The following is a 24,055-nucleotide window of genomic DNA, read 5'->3' on the forward strand; positions in this document are numbered from 1 at the left end:
GAATGTCTGAACATCAGTAATATACATACTTGACATGTTATTGTACCTTTTTGACATGAAGAGTTCCTTAGTAGCCTTAGAAACTATTGTTTAACAAGACTAGTGGAACCTAACTTTGGAGCTAGACCTGAATGAGATACTTTTTTACTATGGTGAGAACTGGTTCAAAATTACAGACCTCAAAAGCTACTTATCAATTCCGATTATAACTGAAATTTTACTTATCCTCTGCACTATTTAGTAGTCTGGCTGGTGTAATAACATGAATTTCGAAGGCTGCTAAGGCAGTGGTGATACAACTGGTTGTCATACTGAACAAACTGCTGGCATCCATTATTCATGATTCAAAGCCAACTCATTGTTTGAAGTGGTTACCAACAACCAACACATGCCCCTGTGACAGCTCTCACTGCCATCATGGGTCATTTAGGTTAAAACATGGGTGAACTATGAAATACATCTTTCAAAAAACACAAAACGATTCTTATACACAAGACACATGAGGGAATCTTTCCCACCTAAGCTTGAGAATATAATTCATAGCTGCCAAGGCATTCTTGGAATGAAAACATGAGACAACAGAAGCACTGAGCATGAACATGAAAATAACGTGTGAAACATGGTTATTCTAATATTTACCTGTGATATGTACAGTAAATAAACACATTCGTCTCATCAGCCTGAATTGACACTGAGGATGAGTGTGGAGTGTGACTTGGGCCGTGTTCAGAAGAAATGGCAACATGAGGAGCATTACATCACGTTCCTGTAACTAATGGCACTCAATGACAGGACTAGCAGAGAAATGTTGCTGAGTTTTCACGATATTTGACGTTGACAAATGCTTCCTATGGTTTCTCAACTTACTGTATTCAAAGTATCCGATCATAACCTTCTATTCTGCTGAAAACTTTGATGATACTTGATTCAGAAATTGACTTCACTTCGGGTCACATTATTATCTGAATTTGATACTGGTGTGTAATGTAAAATAGAAAAGACAACTTATCAAATTTTGTAAAAATACTAAATAGCAACATTACAAGAAAATATCTGATCTGTTTTTGTTACAGTCAAGCATTTCTATCAACACAATCAGATATCACACATTTACAATGAGAGTCATGGCGATCTGGTATCTCAACTTGCTATAAGGCAGAAGGCTGTTGGCAGTCACTGAATATTTGAATAATTCCTATTAATGCTTCTTTGAAGATAACTATGTTAACAGTGAATACAGGGTGGATATTTCCATCTTGTTATGACTTACATGAGACTGACATGGCATTTGGCAGGTCACAACCTTCTCGTTGAAGATTCATATTTGGGCAGTAGTGAGACAGAACACATTATATTCCCAGTAAATGCAATTTGATTGAACTCATTAGACTTGACTTAAAGCATTACTGAGTAAACAAATCCTTGACCAACACAGAAGAATAAACAAACTGACCTCTCAAATTAAATATGACCTTCCAGCACTCATGCAATAAAATAATAACATAAATATACTCAAATTAATGCCTTTGTTTGAGGCCATCATATCAAATTAAAGTGGTTTCCTTTCAAAACTTGCTTGCAAACGTTTCAAGTCTATGAAACACAAACATCTGAAACACAAACACTGTCGCAAACTCACACGGTTTCATTCATACAAATGTCAGTTGAACATAATAAAATATGTGTCAGTTTCATTGAAACAGTCAAGAAAGAAACTTTCCATTTCCATCTTTAAACACAGAGACACAAGAGTCCACTGAAGCTTGTACCCACTGGTCACAAATGACAGCACTTCTGTCAATAGCTGTCATGGGCTTCAAGCACTCAAATTTGAAAGCAACTTGCTTTTCCAAATAGAATACTAATTACGAAATAGATTCTGAGATCATATTCCTAATTTTCTTAACTATGTCAGATTCAAGGTTACAGAGGTCAAAGTTGAAGGATGTTTCCGTGACCTTGAAGAGACCAGTCTGACCAATCAAGTTGGCAATCTGCTGCAGTATCTTGCGATCAGTCATTCTACAGAGGGTCACCTGCATGTCCAGCAACTCCTTGATATTTTCTCCATTTGATGCCTTCTCAGGGATGCCATTTTCTGACCCACCACTTTCCTTTTCTTTTGATGAGTCTTTCTTCTCCTTCGACCCCCGACTGTCTTTACTTGAGTGAGAGTGTTTAGAGGAAGAAGATTCAGATCTTTCTTTCTTCTCTTTTGAGTCTTTCGATTTTGTTTCTGGCTTCGAAGGCCTTCTTGAACTTGATGAACTGCCATGTTTGGACTTCGATGATTTAGATTCAACTTTTATGGGAGAACTTTTTGATTCATTTTTGAGTGGAGATGATTTCCGATTGTCTGAAGTGTTCTTTGAGGGTTTGGGTGAATTGTGTGAGTGGTAGTGAAGCTTGTTGTCCGCCGAATGAGTGGACAGGACATCCTCGTCCTCACTGCCACTGCTGGAGTCAGGCTTGACAGGCTCACTATCACTCTTATTGGAGCTGCTGCTGCTGGAATCATCCTCAGCCTTCCCCTGCAGGATCTTCCTTGTCATCTCCTCCTCGTCCTCTGAGAGTGATGACAAGGTTGAGCTCTTCGGTGTTGGCAGGGGATGCTTTGGACTTGCACTGGAATCACTGTCACAGTCCGAATCAAGCGTGTCTGGCTTGATGGGAGGGGGGCTGGCAGATCTTGAAGGGCTGTCTCTGAGTGGGGATAGCAGTTCAGTCTCAAGTTTAAATTCTGGCAAAGATTTACTCAAATTAGAAGAACCCTTAGAATGTGAAGTGTCTGACTTATCCTTTTTCTTGTCTTTGTGAGATTTCTCTTTGCGATGTTTGGAAGAAGATGACTTTTTCTTTGACTCGCCCTCTTCAGATTTATTTTTTTTGCTCGATGACTTGTGAGACTTGTGTTTGGAGGACTCTGTGGTGGAGGAAGTGGAGGAGCTTCTCCTCATCTTTTTCCCCGACGTCTGCTCTGTGGGAGATGTGGTCGAGGGGCGCTTCTGGCCCATCGTCTCTCTAGAGGAAGAGGAAGAGGAAGATTTGGATGTCTTGGGTTCCTTGGACGCAATAGGCTGCGTCCCGGGGCCGGAGGAGGATGAAGATGAGGATGTGACAGTGGCGGAGGCATGGGATGACTGTGGTGTGGAGGGCTTAGACACCACACTGCTGCTGCCTTTGCTCTTTGAGCTCTTGTCCTGAAAACACAACATACATCAGCTTCTAAGTCTGCATCAAAATACCAGCAAGTGATTTGTTTGGTTCAAAGCCACTTTGAAAAGTCAGCTAAAGGACATCCAGCATATCAGTGTCTTGCACTAGCCAGCTAGGCCAGATATCTTTTACTAGCCAGTTTCAGATATAGTGACCAGCTGTGTTTGTACCAAAACTGAATGAGAAATCTGGTGGAACAACTATTTCAAGTTAAAACAAGGTTGGACCTACAGGACCTGTATATCCATATGGACACAGAGGTACAGATAAGCTGCGTATCTGCGTAAATTACGCAAAAAGTTATGAGAAAACTCAATTCCTATTAAGTCTATTGGGTACAAGTACGCTTGAATTTTGGTCAATACTCAATAAATGTGATCTTACATGTGTACACATGAAAATGTCAAATCTAAGCTTGCGTACCGGTGGATAGATAAAATAACTGAGGTATATTGAGAGGTTCTATTTCAGGACATGAACTTGACAACTTGCAATCTTTCTCATCGTTTCTCATATCACAGATGAAAAATAAGTAACAAACACTAACATTTAAACTTTATTATATTTTTAAAATTAATGGAAATATTTAAATGATGATTAGTATGTTAGGAACACATATTTCCTGGATTCTTTAAGATAAATTCAACCATGACTTGGAACGAGCTTGTAGTGCTTGTGAAATGTAAATTTAATGACACAGACAAAACCAGTCTTGTGAAAAATATTGTTAATGCAAACAAGTGTTCGAAGATTGGTCGTGTTCGATTACGAGAAAACATGTTTAATTGCTTGGTCGCTTAGTCACTGCAACCAATCTTCGATTATTTCAATTAATCGGACCACCACTACTCCACACACTGCTACATATATCCTTGTCAACAGAAGGGGACTGCTTAGTTCAGTAATGTATTGTGCTCATAAGAATAGAAACATTCCTTAGTCCCACGTTAGAACCATGTACAATTTCTGGGTCCTCTCATGGGAGTCTCACCACAGACTTCCTGTTTTGAGGTTGGATGCCTTGTCCACATGATGAAGGATTTGCCCTATCTGTAAACTCACAAGTAAAGGATGACAAAGTCATGGCTCACCCTGTTGTTGCTGCTACTGGAGGAGGAGATTCCGGCTGGCCTCTTGTTGCCAGTGTCGGGGGTGATGGGAGGTCCGAACAGTTCGGTGAAGGGTTGCTGGGAGTTGCTGTTATACTGCACCTGTACACAACACATACAACACACATCATTACAGTTTGTAAATGGTCTTACCTCAGCTATATCCACTATATGGCAGCCTTGATACGACCCTGGCTGGACAAAGCAGACATTTTCAGCAACTGTGGTGCATGATAACGTTAAAACAATGGAAAGATTTCCGCCTGTAACCCCTGTATTTTTAATCATTATATACCTAGAATGGATGTTTTTTCGTAGAAAGGGGTGCTTTTAAAGAGGGTTTAGAGTTTGGGGGAATAAAAGGATTTATAAAAAGATTCAGATGTCAGGAAAGTATCCTAACCCTACCCCTAGAATTTCAAGCGGGGATTACGGGCGGAACTCTTACCAATAGAATCAAGTTGAGACGATCTGATCCAACTTATTCACCTTTTACTGTTGCTATAGAGCTGGAATTTACTGAGTGGTGAGTTAAACAACGAACAAACAAAACACCTCTTACTACAAGCAAAGTTTACAGAGGGTTTATATTATAAAGTCTCAGCACAAGAGCATGTGCCCTGTGCATATGGTGCATGTTTATTCAACCACTGGAATTACTATTGCCAAACACTCCTCATAAGTAATTTCATCTGTAACACCTGCTTGAAATGTTGTTTGGGTTAAAGCAATCTAGCCCTACATAAATAAGTTTGTTTACCTCTAGTCAGGATTTGTTATTTTAAAAAAAATTCTAGGCAGGGGTTACAGGTTACAAATTGTGAAAACAAACTGGTAACTATAGTAACATAATCACACCCATAAACTCTGAGAGTGGAAATATTCTGAATATGACCCGACATAATTTTTGCACAAGAGTCCTCAAACAAAAGAACCCAAAAAATGTTGCAAATCATTCAAAACATGGGGGATCAGGCATATTACCTTCATGATAAACAAACAGATGACCACATCCAATTCTGCTTGTATTCCATACAGTGTGATTAACCACATATGTCTGTATCCAACTGTGTAAGGAATGCTTTTATTCCCTGCAGATCAACATTAGACTGCAGCAGCTAGGGTATAACCATGGTATTACATGTGGTGAGATACAGTGGAAGCTGATACCCAGACTACCACCTGTCTTCACAACACAAAAGCTCAGGTGTGTAGACCACTAATTACCCAAGCTGACCAACACACAGTGGAGTTCAGAGCCAAGCTTTTCACCTGCTCGTTAGCGCTTTGACTTAATTAACCTTCCTAATACAAGCTGGTCAGCTGTTTGTCACGGGCTATTGTAACTGTTGGTTAATTAGACACACACTTGTTTACATGGTTTAGCTTTGATCACATGAAATGGTAGCATAAATTGTGTTGGTATAACATGAGTATAATACGTACCCACAAGCCTGGTTATCTAGTGGAATCTGGCAACGACTTCTTCTTGTTTTTTTTGGTCAAATTTTGACATGTTACATAAACCATTTTCAAGCTCGTATGTGTTAAATCATGCTGTTATATGCCAAGTTGGAAAAATAACACACCTGACAATTTATGTGAGAAAGCAGGATTGGAAACCTAAGCAAATTATTATATTTAATCCACCTTTTTTCTTTTGTATTTCAAATTAAATTGTAGAATTCCTCTAAGTTTTTAGGGAAAATGCACTAATTACCCAATTGAAGTATAAGTAGTTTCACCATCTCATCTGCCCTGACAACACTCCACCCACCTTCCATGACAAGTCACTCTACCTTCCTTGACAATACCCACCATCCCACCTGCCACGACAACACTCACCCCATCTGCTACAACACTTACCCCACCTGCCAACAACACTTACCCCACCTGAATAACACTTATCCAACCTGCCATAACAACACTTATTCCACCTGCCATGACAACACTTATCCCACCTGCCACAACACTTACCCCACCTGAATAACACTTATCCCACCTGCCATGACAACACTTACCCCACCTTCCATAACACTTCCCACCTGCCACAACACTTACCCAACCTTCCATAACACTTATCCCACCTGCCATGACAACACTTATCCCACCAGCCATGACAACACTTACCACTTATCCCACCTGCCACAACACTTACCCATGAATAACACTTATCCCACCTGCCATGACAAACACTTATCCCACCTAAAACCTTAACACTTGCCCCCACCTGAAATCACTTATCCCACCTGCCATGCCATGACAACACTTATCCCACCACCTAAAAGCCACAACCTTACCCAACCTGAAATAACACTTATCCCACCTGCCATGACAACACTTGCCCCACCTGAAATAACGCTATCCCACACGATAACCTGCTTATCCCACCTGCTATGACAGCACACTTATCCCACCTGCTTTACACGACCATTATCCCACCTGCTACAACACTTATCCCACCTGCCATGACAACACTTACCCCACCTGCCATGACAACACTTACCCCACCCAAAACGACAACACTTACCCCAATTGAAACGACAACAATTATCCCACCTGCCACAACACTTACCCCACCTGAAACGACAACACTTATCCCAACTGATACGACAACACTTATCCCAACTGCCACGACAACACTTATCCCACCTGCCACAACAACACATCCCACCTGCCACAACACATCCCACCTGCCATGACAACACTTACCCCACCTGCCACAACACTTACCCCACCTGAATAACACTTATCCCACCTGCCATGACAATACTTACCCCACCTGCCACAACACTTACCCCACCTGAATAACACTTATCCCACCTGCCATGACAACTTATCCCACCTGAAGCGACAACACTTTACCCCACCTGGACCTACAACATCCCACCTGAAGCATGACAACACTTATCCCACCTGACAAACCACTATCCCACCTGCCCCACCACAACCTTACCCCACCTTTACCCCACCTGCGATAACACTTATCCCACCTGCCATGACAACACTTACCCCACCTTCCATAACACTTTATCCCACCTGACAACACCACCTACCTTCAACACTTACAACACTTAACACTTATCCCACCTGCCATGACAACACTTATCCCACCTGCCACACTTACCCAATGAAATAACACTTATCCCACCTGCCATGACAACACTTGCCCCCTGCTACATAACACTTATCCCACCTGCCATGACAACACTTACCCCACCTGCCACAACATAACACAACACTTATCCCACCTGCTACAAACACTTATCCCACCTGACAACACTTACCCCACCTGCCATGACAACACTTACCCCACCTGCCCGCGATAACACTTACCCCACCTGCCATGACAACACTTATCCCACCTGCCACAACACTTATCCCACCTGAAACGCATGACAACACTTATCCTACCTTCAATAACACTTATCCCACCTGCCATGACAACACTTACCCTACCTTCCATAACACTTATCCCACCTGCCATGACAACACTTACCCCACCTGCTATGACAACACTTATCCCACCTGCAATGACAACACTTACCCCACCTGCTATGACAACACTTATCCCACCTGCAATGACAACACTTACCCCACCTGCTACAACACTTATCCCACCTGCCATGACAGCACTTATCCCACCTGCCATGACAGCACTTATCCCACCCGCTACGACAACTTATCCCACCTACAATGACAACACTTACCCCACCTGCCATGACAACACTTATCCCACCTGAAATGACAACACTTATCCCACCTGCCATGACAACACTTACCCCACCTGAAACGACAACACTTATCCCACCTGCCATAACACTTACCGCACCAGAAATGACAACACTTATCCCACCTGCCACGACAACACTTATCGCACCTGCCATGACAACACTTACTCCACCTGCCACAACAACACTTACCCCTCCTGACTTCAGCAGCTTCTGTCGGAACTCTTCAGTGGGGTTCTGGAAGGTGAGTTTCTCACAGCGATTGTGGTTTATGGACGGACCACCTTCAGCATTCAGGTACAAATCATAATTAAACCTGAGCTTCTTGGGCGATTCCTTGTTGCGGAAATAGATGTCGATCGGCAACAGGAAGCTGGCGTAGCCCGATTCGGTCACCTGATATGGGGGCTCCTTGACGGCTGCAGGAAAAATGTCTCCATCAGACAACATGGACTATGTGACATCAATAAGAAGGTTTCAGAAACATGTTGACAAGGTCACCCTATTCAAAGGCAATACAGACAACTTCAATGCTCCTGTTGGAAAGGTCCTGTATATCACAACATACACGCAATAGTCAATAGTGCTATTTCACAGACTATCTGAAGGCTTGCTTCGACCACACCCCTGTTTTGTGCGGATCAATGTCATCCATTTGTGACCAGATCGTTTAGTTGACGGTCAACTTTGGCTGTCAACCGACAAACGATATAACGATAAAGACTTGATAGGTGTCATGAGTGGTGATCGATAGGCCAATCATCCATCAATATGTTTACATTAAGTTTTAATCGACTGCATGCGGTGGTAGCATAGCGAAATGCAAAGCAGATGGGTGGGGTACACCGAAATATCTGGCCTAGTCATGCTTTATTGTACTGTGAAGTATTTCGAGTTGGAGGTCATCTAAACCAAAAAAATTTAAAACTTTAATCCTTACAAAGACACTAGGGCCTGTGACTTTCACAACATATTTGTCACTCAAAAGCAATGAAAATAATAATAAAATCTGAAAATATTGAAATAAATTGTCATTTCTGAACCCAATCTGTACATACTGGGGCTGTAAACTAAGTACCCAGGTACCCAACACCCTCAAAAGCCACGTATAGTGCTTAACAAGCTTGGACACCATGCTACCAAATCCATGTATACAATATACCCTTCTTTGAGTGGCATTTCAGAAGTTGGAATGTACAATATTGAACAAACTTTGTGGATAACAGGAATAACAATGGTACAAATATCTCTATCGAAACATCACACTCACAAATAGAAAATAAAAGAAGTTGTTATCCATATCCAAGTTTCTTCAATACATTCATCAAAAATTGCACATCATATGTGTTGTCATTTGACTGTATATGTCAACATATTGTTTTGACTTTCGCGGTGGAGAATATGGAATATGGAATGTTTTGCCTTATATAATGGTTTTCAACTGAACTCCAACATAATTTACTTTATCACCTATGAGGGCACAAGTATCGGGGTTCATATTTTTCGTACGATGCATTTGGATAAAATATTACTTTGTCATGGTGACATGACATCATGAACAATGCTAAGATGTCAATTTTTTTCTATGACGTTGCGTTCTGCATGCGGCAACGGCGGCTAGCCAGCCTATGTTTGAAAGTAGATTTGGGTTTATTTTCCTCAGTTCGTGCCTAAATATATTTTAGGTATATCCCTCGCTCATGCTCGGGAAATACGAACATTTAGGCACTCGTATCGTAAAGATAGTATGACATGGGCACTCGAATAATATCCTCTATATATGTTTTATCTAGAGACTGGGGACATCTCATGTCAAGAAAATGTAAAATGTAATTTGATTATTGGTTACATTTAGTATTCTATATAATTCAAAACAACAGCATAATTAGACATGAAAGGTATGACTGGAAATGCAGCGATGATTTCCATGAAACATATGTTAAAAGTAACTGTAACATAAACATGTTAAAGCTGATCTGACATTACATATCAATCTATTTCTCCATTTATTTTGTCGTCAGTCTGGCTGGTAATCCTATAGATCAAAGCGAGTCACAGTTACCTGTAACCTTTTGAAAAGAAAATTGTCAAGTTTCAATGTCAAGCTTCAATGCTTTCAAATATTAGCTGCAAACAAATTACTTTTTGACACATTGGAATATATAAATTAACATCCCTTGTGACATTACAGTTTCAGATACAATGTCTTATGAATATTGCAACAACATTTGTGGAGTTATTGTGGGTATATTTAACAAACAAAAAACAACTAGCAGGTTGGTGAGAAAGTGTGGGAACAGCTGATTGCTATTTCCAGCTTGGGGAAAGAAAATAATATAACTCCTACCTTTTGATCCCCCAAAATTCATGAGGCCAAATAAAAAAAATGTTGTGGTTTCGATTACACCTCTTTAACATTTTAGGGTAAGTAGGTAGGATTTTATATATTTAAAAAAAAAAATTTTAAGAAGTAAATTACAAACTAATAACACATTTATCAATGTGTAATTGCTTATTCAATCAAGCTTTCGGCCATCATGTTGACTTTCTCTATCAGAATGACCGATGTCTCTCGGTGCCGGTGTAGCAGCCCAGAATAACCCCCGACCAGATTATACCCCAGGGTATACTATAGGCTAGCCCAGTTTATACCCCGGGGGTATATTCTGGAGCAGGCCAAAGCATACCCCTCCAGCCCAGACTATACCCCTAAAACATTAAGTTGACAATTCACTCAATATGAGTGTGTGACTCAGGGTAATTGTCTTGGTGTCATTTAAAGGAATTTGTAGGTGCATTTCATTTACATTACTGCATAATACAAAATTTAGGAAGCATTGTTTAGTGCCTCTCTGCGATGTGATATTTTTGACTATGTGTAACCCAGCCATGCTGATATATCATCAAGGTTAGTAGTTAGTTATCTGCTTTATTTAGTGTTGCACGCACAACTATGGGCTAGCCCAGTTTAACCCCGGGTATAGTCTGGGACAGGGGTATACTCTGGCCTGTTACACCGGGAAAAAATAATGGTATCTAATAGCTTATTTTATTCAGATCATGAGCATTCATGTGCTTTGATAATATTCATGCTCCTTGTGGATGCATAGAGCTCTGTATAAATACTCATTATTATTTATATCGCTTAAAAAGAATAGGAATTCAAGGGTCGGTCGGGTAATCGGAATCACAACATACTTTTTTAGGCCTAAACAGGAAACACTTAGTTTAGGTTTGGCCTAAGCACATGGTTTATCAATGTGAACCTGAGCTAAATCAGGAACTGTTGGCCATATCCTGTATCTGCTTCTCTAAGGAAAACAGATACGACTCTACAGCATCCTATCCACCAAAAGCTCAAGTTACAGTCAACATCCTTTTTGGAAATGTAAGTTTCACCTTTGTCCAGTGTATCGACCCATGAAGATCCGGGTTAAAATGGTCTTCAGTAAGCTTGTTGTAAGAGGCAACAAATGGGATCACGTGGTCAGGCTCACTGACTTGGCTGACATGGCATTGTATCCCAATTGCATAGATTGATGCTCATGGTGTTGATCACTGGATTGTCTGGTCCAGACTCAATTATTTACAGACCGCTGCCATATACTGATATAGCTGGAATATTGGTGAGTGCGGCATTTAACAACAACAAACCAACCAATCCAATATATAATCAACTGGATTCTTGTTTCACACAACCAGGTAATTCATATTCATAAAAATAATGATAAAAATACTACCCTATCATGCCGAAGACCCGGGTGCGATTCCCCACATGGGTACAATGTGTGAAGCCGATTTCTAGTGTCCCCTGCCGTAATATTGCTAAAACAGGCATAAAACCATACTCACTCACTCACTCACCCAGTTTGCTGTAATCCTTTGGCTTATAAAGGATATATAACTGCAGCACCATAAAGACTTTGGACAACAGTAATCTGTTGATATGACAAGGGATGATCTGGGTTATTTCTTTTCAGGGCCCTGGAGACTTACAGCCCTTAAGGTCCTGGGTGTCGCTGTACCTTAAAGCTACGTCATAAGTATTGGGAGTTACAATAACCACAGTGATCAGATCACTTTGTACAACTACACCCAGGTTAAACTAATGACATCAGAAATGACATTCACACATTGTACCTTTGTAGGGAATGGAACCCGTCGTGCAACACCCAGGTTAAACTAATGACATCAGAAATGACATTCACACATTGTACCTTTGTAGGGAATGGAACCCGTTGTGACGACACCCAGGTTAAACTAATGACATTAGAAATGACATTCACACATTGTACCTTTGTAGGGAATCGAACCCGTTGTGACGACACCCAGGTTAAACTAATGACATCAGAAATGACATTCACACATTGTACCTTTGTAGGGAATCGAACCCGTTGTGACGACACCCAGGTTAAACTAATGACACCAGAAATGAGATTCACACATTGTACCTGTGTAGGGAATCGAACCCGTTTTGACGACATTCAGGTTAAACTAATAACACCAGAAATGAGATTCACACATTGTACCTGTGTAGGGAATCGAACCCGTTGTGCGACACTCAGGTTAAACTAATGACACCAGAAATGAGATTCACACATTGTACCTGTGTAGGGAATCGAACCCCTTGTGACGACACCCAGGTTAAACTAATGACATCAGAAATGACATTCACACATTGTACCTGTGTAGGGAATCGAACCCGTTGTGCGACACTCAGGTTAAACTAATGACACCAGAAATGAGATTCACACATTCTACCTGTGTAGGGACTCGAACCCGTTGTGCAACACCCAGGTTAAACTAATGACATCAGAAATGACATTCACACATTGTACCTTTGTAGGGAATGGAACCCGTTGTGACGACACCCAGGTTAAACTAATGACATTAGAAATGACATTCACACATTGTACCTTTGTAGGAATCGAACCGCCAGACGACACCCAGGTTAAACTAATGACATCAGAAATGACATTCACACATTGTACCTTGTAGGGAATCGAACCCGCTTGACGAATACACCCAGGTTAAACTAATGACACCAGAGAGATTCACACATTGTACCTGTGGCCGGGAATCGAACCGCTGTGACGACACTCAGGTTAAACTAATGACACCAGAAATGAGATTCACACATTGTACCTGTGTAGGGAATCGAACCGCTTGTGCGACACTCAGGTTAAACTAATGACACCAGAAATGAGATTCACACATTGTACCTGTGTAGGGAATCGAACCCCTTTGTCAACCACTACACCCAGGTTAAACTAATGACACCAGAAATGGGATTCACACATTGTACCTGTGTAGGGAATCGAACCCGTTGTCAACACCCAGGTTAAACTAATGACACCAGAAATGAGATTCACACATTGTACCTGTGTAGGGAATCGAACCCGTTTGTCAACACCCAGGTTAAACTAATGACACCAGAAATGGGATTCACACATTGTACCTGTGTAGGGAATCGAACCCGTTGTCAACACCCAGGTTAAACTAATGACACCAGAAATGAGATTCACACATTGTACCTGTGTAGGAATCGAACCCGTTGTCAACACCCAGGTTAAACTAATGACACCAGAAATGAGATTCACACATTGTACCTGTGTAGGAATCGAACCCCTTTGTCAACACCCAGGTTAAACTAATGACACCAGAAATGAGATTCACACATTGTACCTGTGTAGGGAATCGAACCCGTTGTCAACACCCAGGTTAAACTAATGACACCAGAAATGAGATTCACACATTGTACCTGTGTAAGGAATCGAACCCGTCTTGACGACACCCAGGTTAAACCAATGACACCAGAAATGAGATTCACACATTGTACCTGTGTAGGGAATCAAACCCGTCGTGACGACACCCAGGTTAAACTAATGACACCAGAAATGAGATTCACACATTGTACCTGTGTAGGGAATCGAACCCTTGGTGCAACACCCAGGTTAAACTAATGACACCAGAAATGAGATTCACACATTGTACCTGTGTAGGGAATTGAACCCTCGGCGACACTCAGGTTAAACTAATGACACCAGAAAATGAGATTCACACATTGTACCTTTGTAGGAATCGAACCCGGCAGACCCATGTCAATTCCAGGTTAAACTAATGACACCAGAAATAGATTTACACATTGTACCAGTGTAGAGAATCGAACCCCCTTGTCAACAGGAGGTTAAACTAATGATGCCAGAAATGAGATTCACACATTGTACCTGTGTAGGGAATCGAACCCATTGTGACCAGCTAATTCAGGTTAAAACTAATGACACCAGAAATGAGATTCACACATTGTACCTGTGTAGGGAATCGAACCCCTTGTCAACACCCAGGTTAAACTAATGACACCAGAAATGAGATTCACACATTGTAATGAAGCTAGTGTGTAGGAAAGATTGGGGAAGCATTCTGTGTATTACTCAGGTTAAACATAATGATTTTACAGAAATGAATTTGGGAGAAATTGTACCTGTGTAGGAATAATATACATAAGGTTAAAACTAATATAATCAGAAATAGATATCACACATATGTACCTGTGTAGGGAATCGAATATAATGACGACACCCAGGTTAATACCAATGACATCAGAAATGAAATATATATATCAAAATCTCAGCAGACATCTCTCAATTGGCATTCAAAGTTTTGGTGTTCCGCTGGATGCACTTTGTATATTTTTCTGCAAGTCTACATATGTTTGATTAAACTGGTAGTAATTGTTGGGTTAAATTATTGGTAGATTATACAGACCCTCACTGCTCAAAGGAAATTTATGACTGTTATAATTCACATACTTTAACATAGGGCCAATGGCAATCACTACTGCAAGGTCTGTGGAACACATGGTGTTCGACCCATCAAGTTCAATTAAACAAACGTCAACGGAAGCATGATGTAGAGGCCATTTCACACACAATGTCAGAGTGTACAACAGAACAATGATGCTGGGTTATAAACAACAGATTCAGGCTTGAAAAATATGATGAGCTTGCACATTATTTTCTATGCTCTTCTTCTCTAAAATCTTAGTGTTGTGGAGTGAGTGAGTATGGTTTTATGCTATTTGTATATTTAGTTCAGCAATATCATCACGACAGAGACCACAAATGCAGCGTCCATTTTAAATATTATTATTAAACAGGCTTAACACATTGTACCCATGTGGGATATCAAACCCAGGTTTACCACCTGGCCATCCCCCCACCCCAAAGTGTTGTGGAACACATTTTGACTACCCCCCACCCCCAGATCTGATAGATGTTTAATGCCCAACCATTATGAACAAAGATCAACTCTGTTGATCACAGCTTGGCAACCAAATAAATGAATCTGACCACCTGATCCTCAAGCTGCTTCTTACATCCAGCTTAGTTTGATGGAAACCAGTTCTCACTTGGAACCCCACTTATTACCTACGAAGGACAAACATGTCGGGGTTCATATTTTTCATACGATGCCCTAGGGCAAAATATCACTTTGTCATGGTGACGTGATGTCATGAACAATGCTATGACGTCACGTTTCTTCTGTGACGTTGCGTTCTACATGTAGACAGCCTATGTTTTTAAGATTTGGGTTATTTTCCTTAATTTGACGACTTCGGTAATAAACAGATTATTATATTCGTGCCCATATCATACTATGTTTACGACACTCATGCCTAAATATCGGTATATCCCTCGCTCTCGCTCGGGAAATACCAACATTTAGGCACTCATGTCGTAAACATAGTATGACATGGGCACTCATATAATATCCTCTATATAATTTACCATGCTACATCTGGTGAGAGTGAGTTTATTTTTACGCTTTTAGCAATACTCCAGCACCGGGTGACACCAGATATGGGCTTCACAAATTTGACCCATGAATCGAACCCAGGTCTTCGGTGTGACGAGTGAATGCTTTAACCACTAGACTGCCCCAGCCTTTGGAATAAACCGGCCTTGAAAGGTGACAGACATTTGTGTGGCTGAATGCACAAGAGATCACACTGATTCATGGGACTGATTATGTTTTAGTTTTAATTTTATAACATCCTGGTATCGGGGCCATATGTTTGTCTAAAATGTAAACTCAGTTGAATTTTATAAAAATCCCATAATTACAATACTTCATTACTTGGTTATATGTTTGTCTAAAATGTAAATTCAGTAGCAGTTTAGAAGATCCCAATTACAAAACTTAATTACAAATCTGGAGAACAATACGCTGCACTGTACCTAGGCTAGTAACTCCATGCCCTGTATAGGACACACCCCAGCTGTTTGACCATCACAGGGCCACAGTGGACATGACACAGAGAACTCACCGGCAGGAAGCTTGAGCAGCAGTGACCATGGTGATTCGCTGCTTCAGTGTGACATACAGCTATATTCCGGCCCTCTATATATACACACAGCGGATCAATACTGGGACGAAACTGCTGACTCGGCCCTCCTGTGTCAGATTACTGTATCACACCTGGCCTGAAGTGTTTCTGTGTGTCATGCCAGTATTGATCTATGTTACGGTCTACTATCATCATTCTGCTTACTGTGGTTTGTGACTATTTTGTTTTTCGTCACATTTTCTTTGTTTCCCTATTTCTTAATAGGGAACCTTTTTATGAATTTGTTGATATGGAATTAAACAGTTTGTTTATTTCAGGATATTAGATAAGATCTCAGGTGCACCAAGTATATCCTGTTGCTATTGTGGCATATGGACGTGTCACCACACTTGTAGACTCCTGGGACACCTGTCAGTGGCATCTGTTGTGGCCCGAGTGAGTGAGTGCATTTGGTTTGGTTAAAATGTTGTACTCAACAATATTCCAGCTGTATGACGGCAGTCCCTAAATAATCGGTCTGGACCAGACAATCCAGTGATCAACAGCATGAGCATCAATCTACGCAATTGTGATACTATGACATGTGTCATCCAAGTCAGTGAGCCTGACAACCCATCCCGTCAGTCGACAGTTACGACAAGCATGGGTCACTGATGACCAAACCTAACCTGGATTTTCACGTGAGTGAGTGAGTGAGGACTCAAGGTAACACATTTCATGACATTTGCGACATTGCTTAAACCACTGGCTCCCATAAAATTCAATATATAGATCTTGTCATAGGAAATAGCAACAAACTGAAGTTAATCCCCTGCTACACTACCTTGCAGTGAAAAAGTGTTTATTTTACATACTACTTTCATTCCAATTGTCATGTTTACAATAATTTCGGAGAAATCACGTGGACTTATTAGGCCAGACCAATGTTATTTCTTGTTTTACGGATCCACCTGTCGTATTTTTTCAAGAATAAGAAAACAAATAAAAATTAATTTTCCCTGCTCAAAAAATAAAATCCTAATGTTTCATTGGCCAAAAATGTAAACATACAAGAAATTTTGTTTTAGATTGTTTTTTGCCCCATATACACTTCATAAATTGCCCAAAGTAACATACTTTGAGTATTTAGAAGGAATATTACTTTGACTTGTGATTTTATTTTAATTTTTTTCCCCTCCTGCCTTTAGGTTTTCTAAGGACAAAAATCTGTAAAACAAGAAATAAAATTGGTCTGGCCTTAGCAGACTACACCAACACACTCTATTTATAACCATGACAATATGACTACCATAACAGATGCCTTAAAACAAATTTCAATTGTCACAGAATATTTTCTTACATCATAAATGTCACACTTTTTTGACTTGTTAAAAGTCACATTTCTGTAGTTTGACATTATATGATTACCCAATGTGTAACCTCTAGGCTACCCAGCCGCCGTGTCTAGCAATGTGAACCTGAGAGTAATCAGGAACTGTTGACCATACCCTATATCTGCTTTTCTAAGGAAAACAGATACAACTGTACAGCATCCTATCCACCAAAAGTTCATGTTACAGTCAACATCCTTTTTGGAAACAGAAGTTTCACCACTTTGCTCCATTGAATCTATCTGTGAAGATCCGGGTTAGAATTGGTCTTCGGTAACCCAAGCTTGTCTTAAGACTAGAGGCGACAAACGGAAATTGGGTGGTCAGACTCGCTGACTTGGTTGTCACATGTCATCGTATCCCAGTTGCATAGGTTGATGCTCATGCTGTTGATCACTGGATTGTCTGGACAAGACTCGATTATTTACAGATTGCTGCGATACAGATGGAATATTGCTGAGTGCGGCGTTAAACAACAACAAAACAACTAATCCAGTGTATCAACTCAACAACTAGATTCTTGTTTCACACAACCAGGTAATTCATAGTCATTACAAAACAAAATATACTACCCTATCTAAGTTGACAAAAACTGTGTCACATTGCTGTCAAATGAGTTTCCAAGTCTGATCATGTCATCTGTATGAATTAATTCACTGATATTTCCCATCCGATCCCTCAGTGAAAAATCAAATACATGGTAGGCTTAAAAACCACGGTACCAGGGGTGGAAATAACTTTAAAATTGCTAGTGTACTCCGGTACAGTGGCACATGTAAAATCACTTCCCCTGATAATTCTTCCACTATACCGGCCGATTTTCTTGTTGATTTTTTTTTAAATGAACAACATAATTAACAAAAATCAGTGGAAAGTCAACTGGGCACCGGTACAGCGTGACATACAAATTTGCAGCCCGACAGAAAAAAACCCACTGGACTGGGGCATCGGGCAATGGATTATTTCCACCCCTGGGTACCCAGGTGGAGAATCGTTTCCGTGTCTTCAGCATGACGAGAGAATGCCTTAACCACTATGCTACCCTGCCCTGCTGCAGACGGAAAAGCTAATGCATATGCAGACACCTTACATTATCATGCTGTGTAATTTTCTCTGACATTTATTAAAATTAATGGCAAGTTTCCCCCTCACAGTGGTTCCGATAGCTGCTCATACAATACCTTCTTAAAGGTTTGTCCAAAATTAGCATCACTTTTAGTCCACATAAACTTTTTTCAACTTACATAATGTATACTAATAAAATAAGGTCATAAGACCAATTTAAATAATTACAGTTAATCATTCAGGGCTGGTGAATGTTTTAACCAACATCCATCCACACGTAGCTGTTTTGAACTCAGGGATGGCAACAGGAAAATCTATTGTCAGCTGAAAACTAATATTGGGTCATTGAATGGGGGTTCAGGGATTTAGACGAATCACAAAATTGTTCAATTTGAAATAAAATTGGCAGAAATTTGCGGTCAGCGGAAAATTGCCATAACTGTGTACTAGTTTTGAGTGATACATAACAAAGAGACAGAAGCAGGTTCAACGTATCTACCTGTTAGCTACAATTAATGCCAGCAGGTTCCAACAAATGGAGACATCCAATTGCAAGTATACAAATGCAGTTTTATCTAACGGTGCCATACTGGCCCATACAGATAATTTAGGTGTGCTTTTGTGAAAATAACTGTGACCATACCTTTTGATGATCCAATTAAACTTAAAATATCACAACAATTATGTCTTTTCAATTCATTGTTAATAAATCAGTAGACATCACATACCCTCGTAAACTTGACTTCTAATTTTCCTCAACAAATCCTGACTGCAAGAATAATTCAGCTTCATTTGTCCTGGATGTTTAACCAACCCAGAAAATACTGATATGTTATCATCCAAAACAGGATTTCCTGTACTGTGCACTGGCGCTAAAATATCCCACACAAGTGTTAAGCTGAGCGTGCAACCAATTAACTGGTTACGGGTGTACAAAAATGGGTTTTGAATCATTTGAATTGGTAAAAAATTTCATATTTTCCATCAAAATGAATCATTGTGAGTATCCTCTGCACAAATTTAGGTGTGTCATGAAAATATTTCATCTCTGCCATCTCAATATTTACAATGCCGTTTTATGTACATTAAGCATTTTTTTCAATCACGGGATTGGCATAGGTTTGGGAAAATCTGCATTTTGGTAACAGGGGTGGAAATAAGTTTAAAATTGCTAGTGTACTCCGGTACAGTTGCACATGTAAAATCACTTGCCCTGATAATTTTTCCACTATACCGGACACTTTTCTTGTTGGTTTTTTAAATAAACAACATAATTAACATTGGAAAGTCAACTGGACACCGGTATAGCGTAATATACAAATTTGCTTGCTCGACAGAAAAAAACACTGGACTGGGGCGTCGGGCAATGGGTTATTTCAACCCCTGGGTAAATTGCCAGTCTACTGCCCATAACTCAGGAGAATCCTGTAAAGGATCAGACATGACTGAGTAAACAAGCATTTCTGTTGAATGATATGTGACAGCTTCATGGCCAAAGACTATGGTGACTGACTGACTGACTGACTGAGTTTGGTTTTACGCCGCTTTTAGCAATATTCCAGCAACATCACGGCGGGGAACACCAGAAACGGGCTTCACACATTGTACCCATGTGGGGATTCGAACCCAGGTCTTCAGCGTGATGAGCTAACGCTTTAACCACTAGGCTACCCCACCGCCCCAAGACTATGGCGATGATCCGGGTTAGAATTGATCTTCAGTAACCCATGCTTGTTGTAAGAGGCGACTAACGGGATCGGATCGTCAGGTCTTGCTGACTTGGATGACACGCCATCGTATCCCATTTGTGTGGGTCGATGTTCACGCTGTTGATCACTGGATTGTCTGGTCCAGATCTGATTATTTACAGACCGCCGCCATATAGCTGGAATATTGCTGAGTGTGGCGTAAAACTAAACTCACTCACTCACTGTGCCGAATCCTTTTGAGTTTTATAACCCGAACTTGGCTTTCCATCATTTTCAATAGATGGGTATGATATTTAAAAAACAGTTATTACTTGACCTGAAAAGACTAAACAGAATTTTTACGACTCAGGGTGTTGATCAGTGGGTAAATTTCCAAAAGTATAATACTGCGGTAATGCATATTTACGCTTGCATTCTGTGCTGAAATCTCAACTCATAACAAAACCTGCCTTGCTTCTAATTATAGTACTATGAGCAAGTGAGAGGTAAAATTACACCTATGACACATTAATTATCCATAAAATGGTTACCATGGTTACTTGGTCACTGTTGTCACAAATACAATAAATAACTGTGACAAACTCATTAATAAGACTGCATGGTCTTATGCCGCTTTTAGCAATATTCTAGCAATATCACAGCAAGGGACACCAGAAATGGGCTTCACACATTATACTCATGTGGGGAATCGAACCTGGGTCTTCGGCATGGCGGGCCGACCCTTTAACCACTAGGCTACCCTATCACGCTCAATCCAAAAGAGGCCAGAACTATTCTTAATTTCTGCCTAAAGGTAAAGCAAGCTAGACTTGTCAGTGATTCTAGACTTGTTGAGTTGGGACTCTTATTTTCAGTATATTTAGTAGAGGTGTGACGATACAGAAATTTCACGATACGATACATATTGCGAAACCATGGAACGATACGATTCGATACGATGGATACCATGATATGCTATCTTTAGTTATTTTCTTTAAAAAAGTGTATTTTGATAACAAGTAACAGAGCAAATTTTGACATAACCGTTAATTTCTAGTGAAAATTTTAAGGTCAACGATACATATCACGATATGGAAAAAAGTATCGATATATTTATTGTCAGAAAAAGTATCACGGTTATCGATACTACGATATATCGTCACAACTCTAATATTTAGGGTAAATTTATTCCTGTGTTGAGGCATGGAACAGAATCAGTGGATTTTGCAATAAAAATATATATTATGATTAGTTTTGTATCAAACGCTGGGCTGAGTGAACAGAGTGAAAAGAGGCATATTATGCACAAGTCACATGCCTAAAGTGAACCCAGATGTGTTACACTGGCTTCGTTCTGAGGCGAGACCAAAGTCCTAAAAAACTCGCAGGGGTCAAGTTGCCCATCCAAGGACTCTCCACGACAAACATTGCTTATCTTCAACTGATTTGTGACCTGTGCTCTTTGCACAATAACACATGAAGGTCCGGGTTAGAATGAGCCTTCAGTAACCCATGCTTGTCGCAAGAGGAGACTAAGGGGATCGGGTGGTCAGGCTCGCTGACTTGGTTGACACATGTCATCAGTTCCCAATTCCGCAGATAAGTGCTCATGCTGTTGATCACTGGATTGTCTGGTCCAGACTCGATTATTTACAGACCGCCGCCATATATATACAGTAGAACACGGATATAACGAACTCCAAGGGACCAAGAAATTTAGTTTGCTATATCCGTTGTTCGTTATTCACATTTGACCGCCATCTTGGATTGTACAGATGTAGACATTCAAAGACATTACCTATATCATGTTGATAAATATGAAGTTTATTTTTATTTGTTGAATGGGTTAAACACGATATGTTTGTTTTGTTAATTAATTAATGACCATCAAACAATGTTGATTCACCGCCAACAAGATTGATGTATACTGTAACGCTAAGTGGCTGGGCTGACACTGAGTGAGTTCGCTAATCACGTCGTTAATTGGGTCTTGGGGGTCGTAAATCAGTTCGCTATAGCCGTTAATTCGCTACTCACGAGTTCGTTATTCACGTATAATTTTAATGATATTATAAAGGACTGTTGACGGGACTTTTAAATTTGTTCGCTATATCCGTTTGTACGCATATCCGTGTTCGCTATATCCATGTTCTACTGTAGCTGGAATATTGCTGAGTGCGGCGTAAAACTAAACTCACTCACTCACTCTTTGCACAATACCACCAATACATTTTCAGTGTAAATTTATGCTAACTGTAGATATGAAATCTGACTGTTTTTTATATTACAACCTTATGCTAATGAGTTCAATTTTTAACAAAATTTACAGGTATCAAATTAAGTTATAAACCTCTATAATGATAACAAATGTTTATCTCATATATCTGATAACCAAAGGAATATCTGCATGAAGCTTCAACTGATTCAGCCTTACTTCTCTTGGGTCTGCTAAAGGTGTCATGGAGGTTGAAAACAACTTTCTCAATGAAATGCTGAATCTTTGATCCGTCAGGACCTCGTACGAACACTGTCCAGTCATGTGTGAACCCCTCTGATGTTGGTTTTTTTGCGGAAACTTGCTGTGTGGCCAAGTTCGATTGTGACCTGAACTTGGCTTTGTGACTGAAACAGAAAGAGTCAGTTTTAGAAGGCAAATTGTTGCAGAAACTTTTCCATAATTTCAATATCTTATTCAGTTCAACGGTACTGAACAAGAAGATCAGTTAATGTAATAAAATTGGAAACAAAGGATTGCAAATAAGTATATATCAGAGATTAACCTTTCATTTTTGTTCATTTTGTGTCGTTTTTCAATATTTTTGATTTATCATAAATCTGAAAATGTACTCAGTACTACCTCAAAAACATATCGATGGGCAGAGTCACTTGATCAAGTTGTATGGGAAATTTGGGGAATTGCTTATGGGGTATATTACTTTTTTGTGCCATTATCTGGCATCTAAAGACACAAATCACTGATAAGATATAACTAAAACACAATCTATTTAATGACCAAAAAACAAATTCAAATAAGCCAAAATTTTCAAAATTAACAAAACTACTGTAATATTGAATATTATTTGAACCTGTTAGTGATGCAACAATTAGTGATGCAAAAAAAAAGTATATATCAGTTTATCATATATATATTTTAACGCCATGGTGTGTGGTAACATAGTAGGTAATATATCAGTGAATCTGTATATATTCAAAGTTCTTGGGTTAATCAAGACCATGAGTATTTGCTACGACGGAGTAAACACAACATGAACTGCATGGCCTTCTTACCCACTGACAGCTCATAAAATCACTTTTGGCGGGATTTTCTCACTTAAATATTCATGTATCAGTGAAAACTTGTGCCACACTTACCAGCTGAGACATTTTATCCTGAAATATTTATATGAATGACCTGTGAAGGATTAAAACAATGAGTAGATTTGTAAACAATCATTTTTACAGATCAACCGGAAATATGCTGATAATGTATTCGAAATCCACGATTTGATATATCAAGCGGGCTGAAATC

The 24,055-nt window shown here is 39.9% G+C and overlaps 1 protein-coding gene across 1 annotated transcript; it reads right to left on the reverse strand.

Moving 5' to 3' along the window:
* Positions 1-870: 870 nt before the first annotated feature.
* LOC124256477 (protein AF-9-like) lies at positions 871-24,003 on the reverse strand. Its single transcript, XM_046690466.1, is given in 6 exon segments — positions 871-3,200; positions 4,308-4,427; positions 8,249-8,475; positions 22,961-23,093; positions 23,095-23,148; positions 23,899-24,003. Coding segments are annotated over 6 exon segments (1,881 nt in total). The 5' UTR covers positions 23,911-24,003; the 3' UTR covers positions 871-1,865.
* Positions 24,004-24,055: the final 52 nt, after the last annotated feature.

The sequence above is a fragment of the Haliotis rubra genome, unplaced genomic scaffold, assembly GCF_003918875.1.
Source record: "Haliotis rubra isolate DU_JTF1 unplaced genomic scaffold, ASM391887v1 Scf63, whole genome shotgun sequence".
Lineage (NCBI taxonomy): Eukaryota > Metazoa > Mollusca > Gastropoda > Lepetellida > Haliotidae > Haliotis > Haliotis rubra.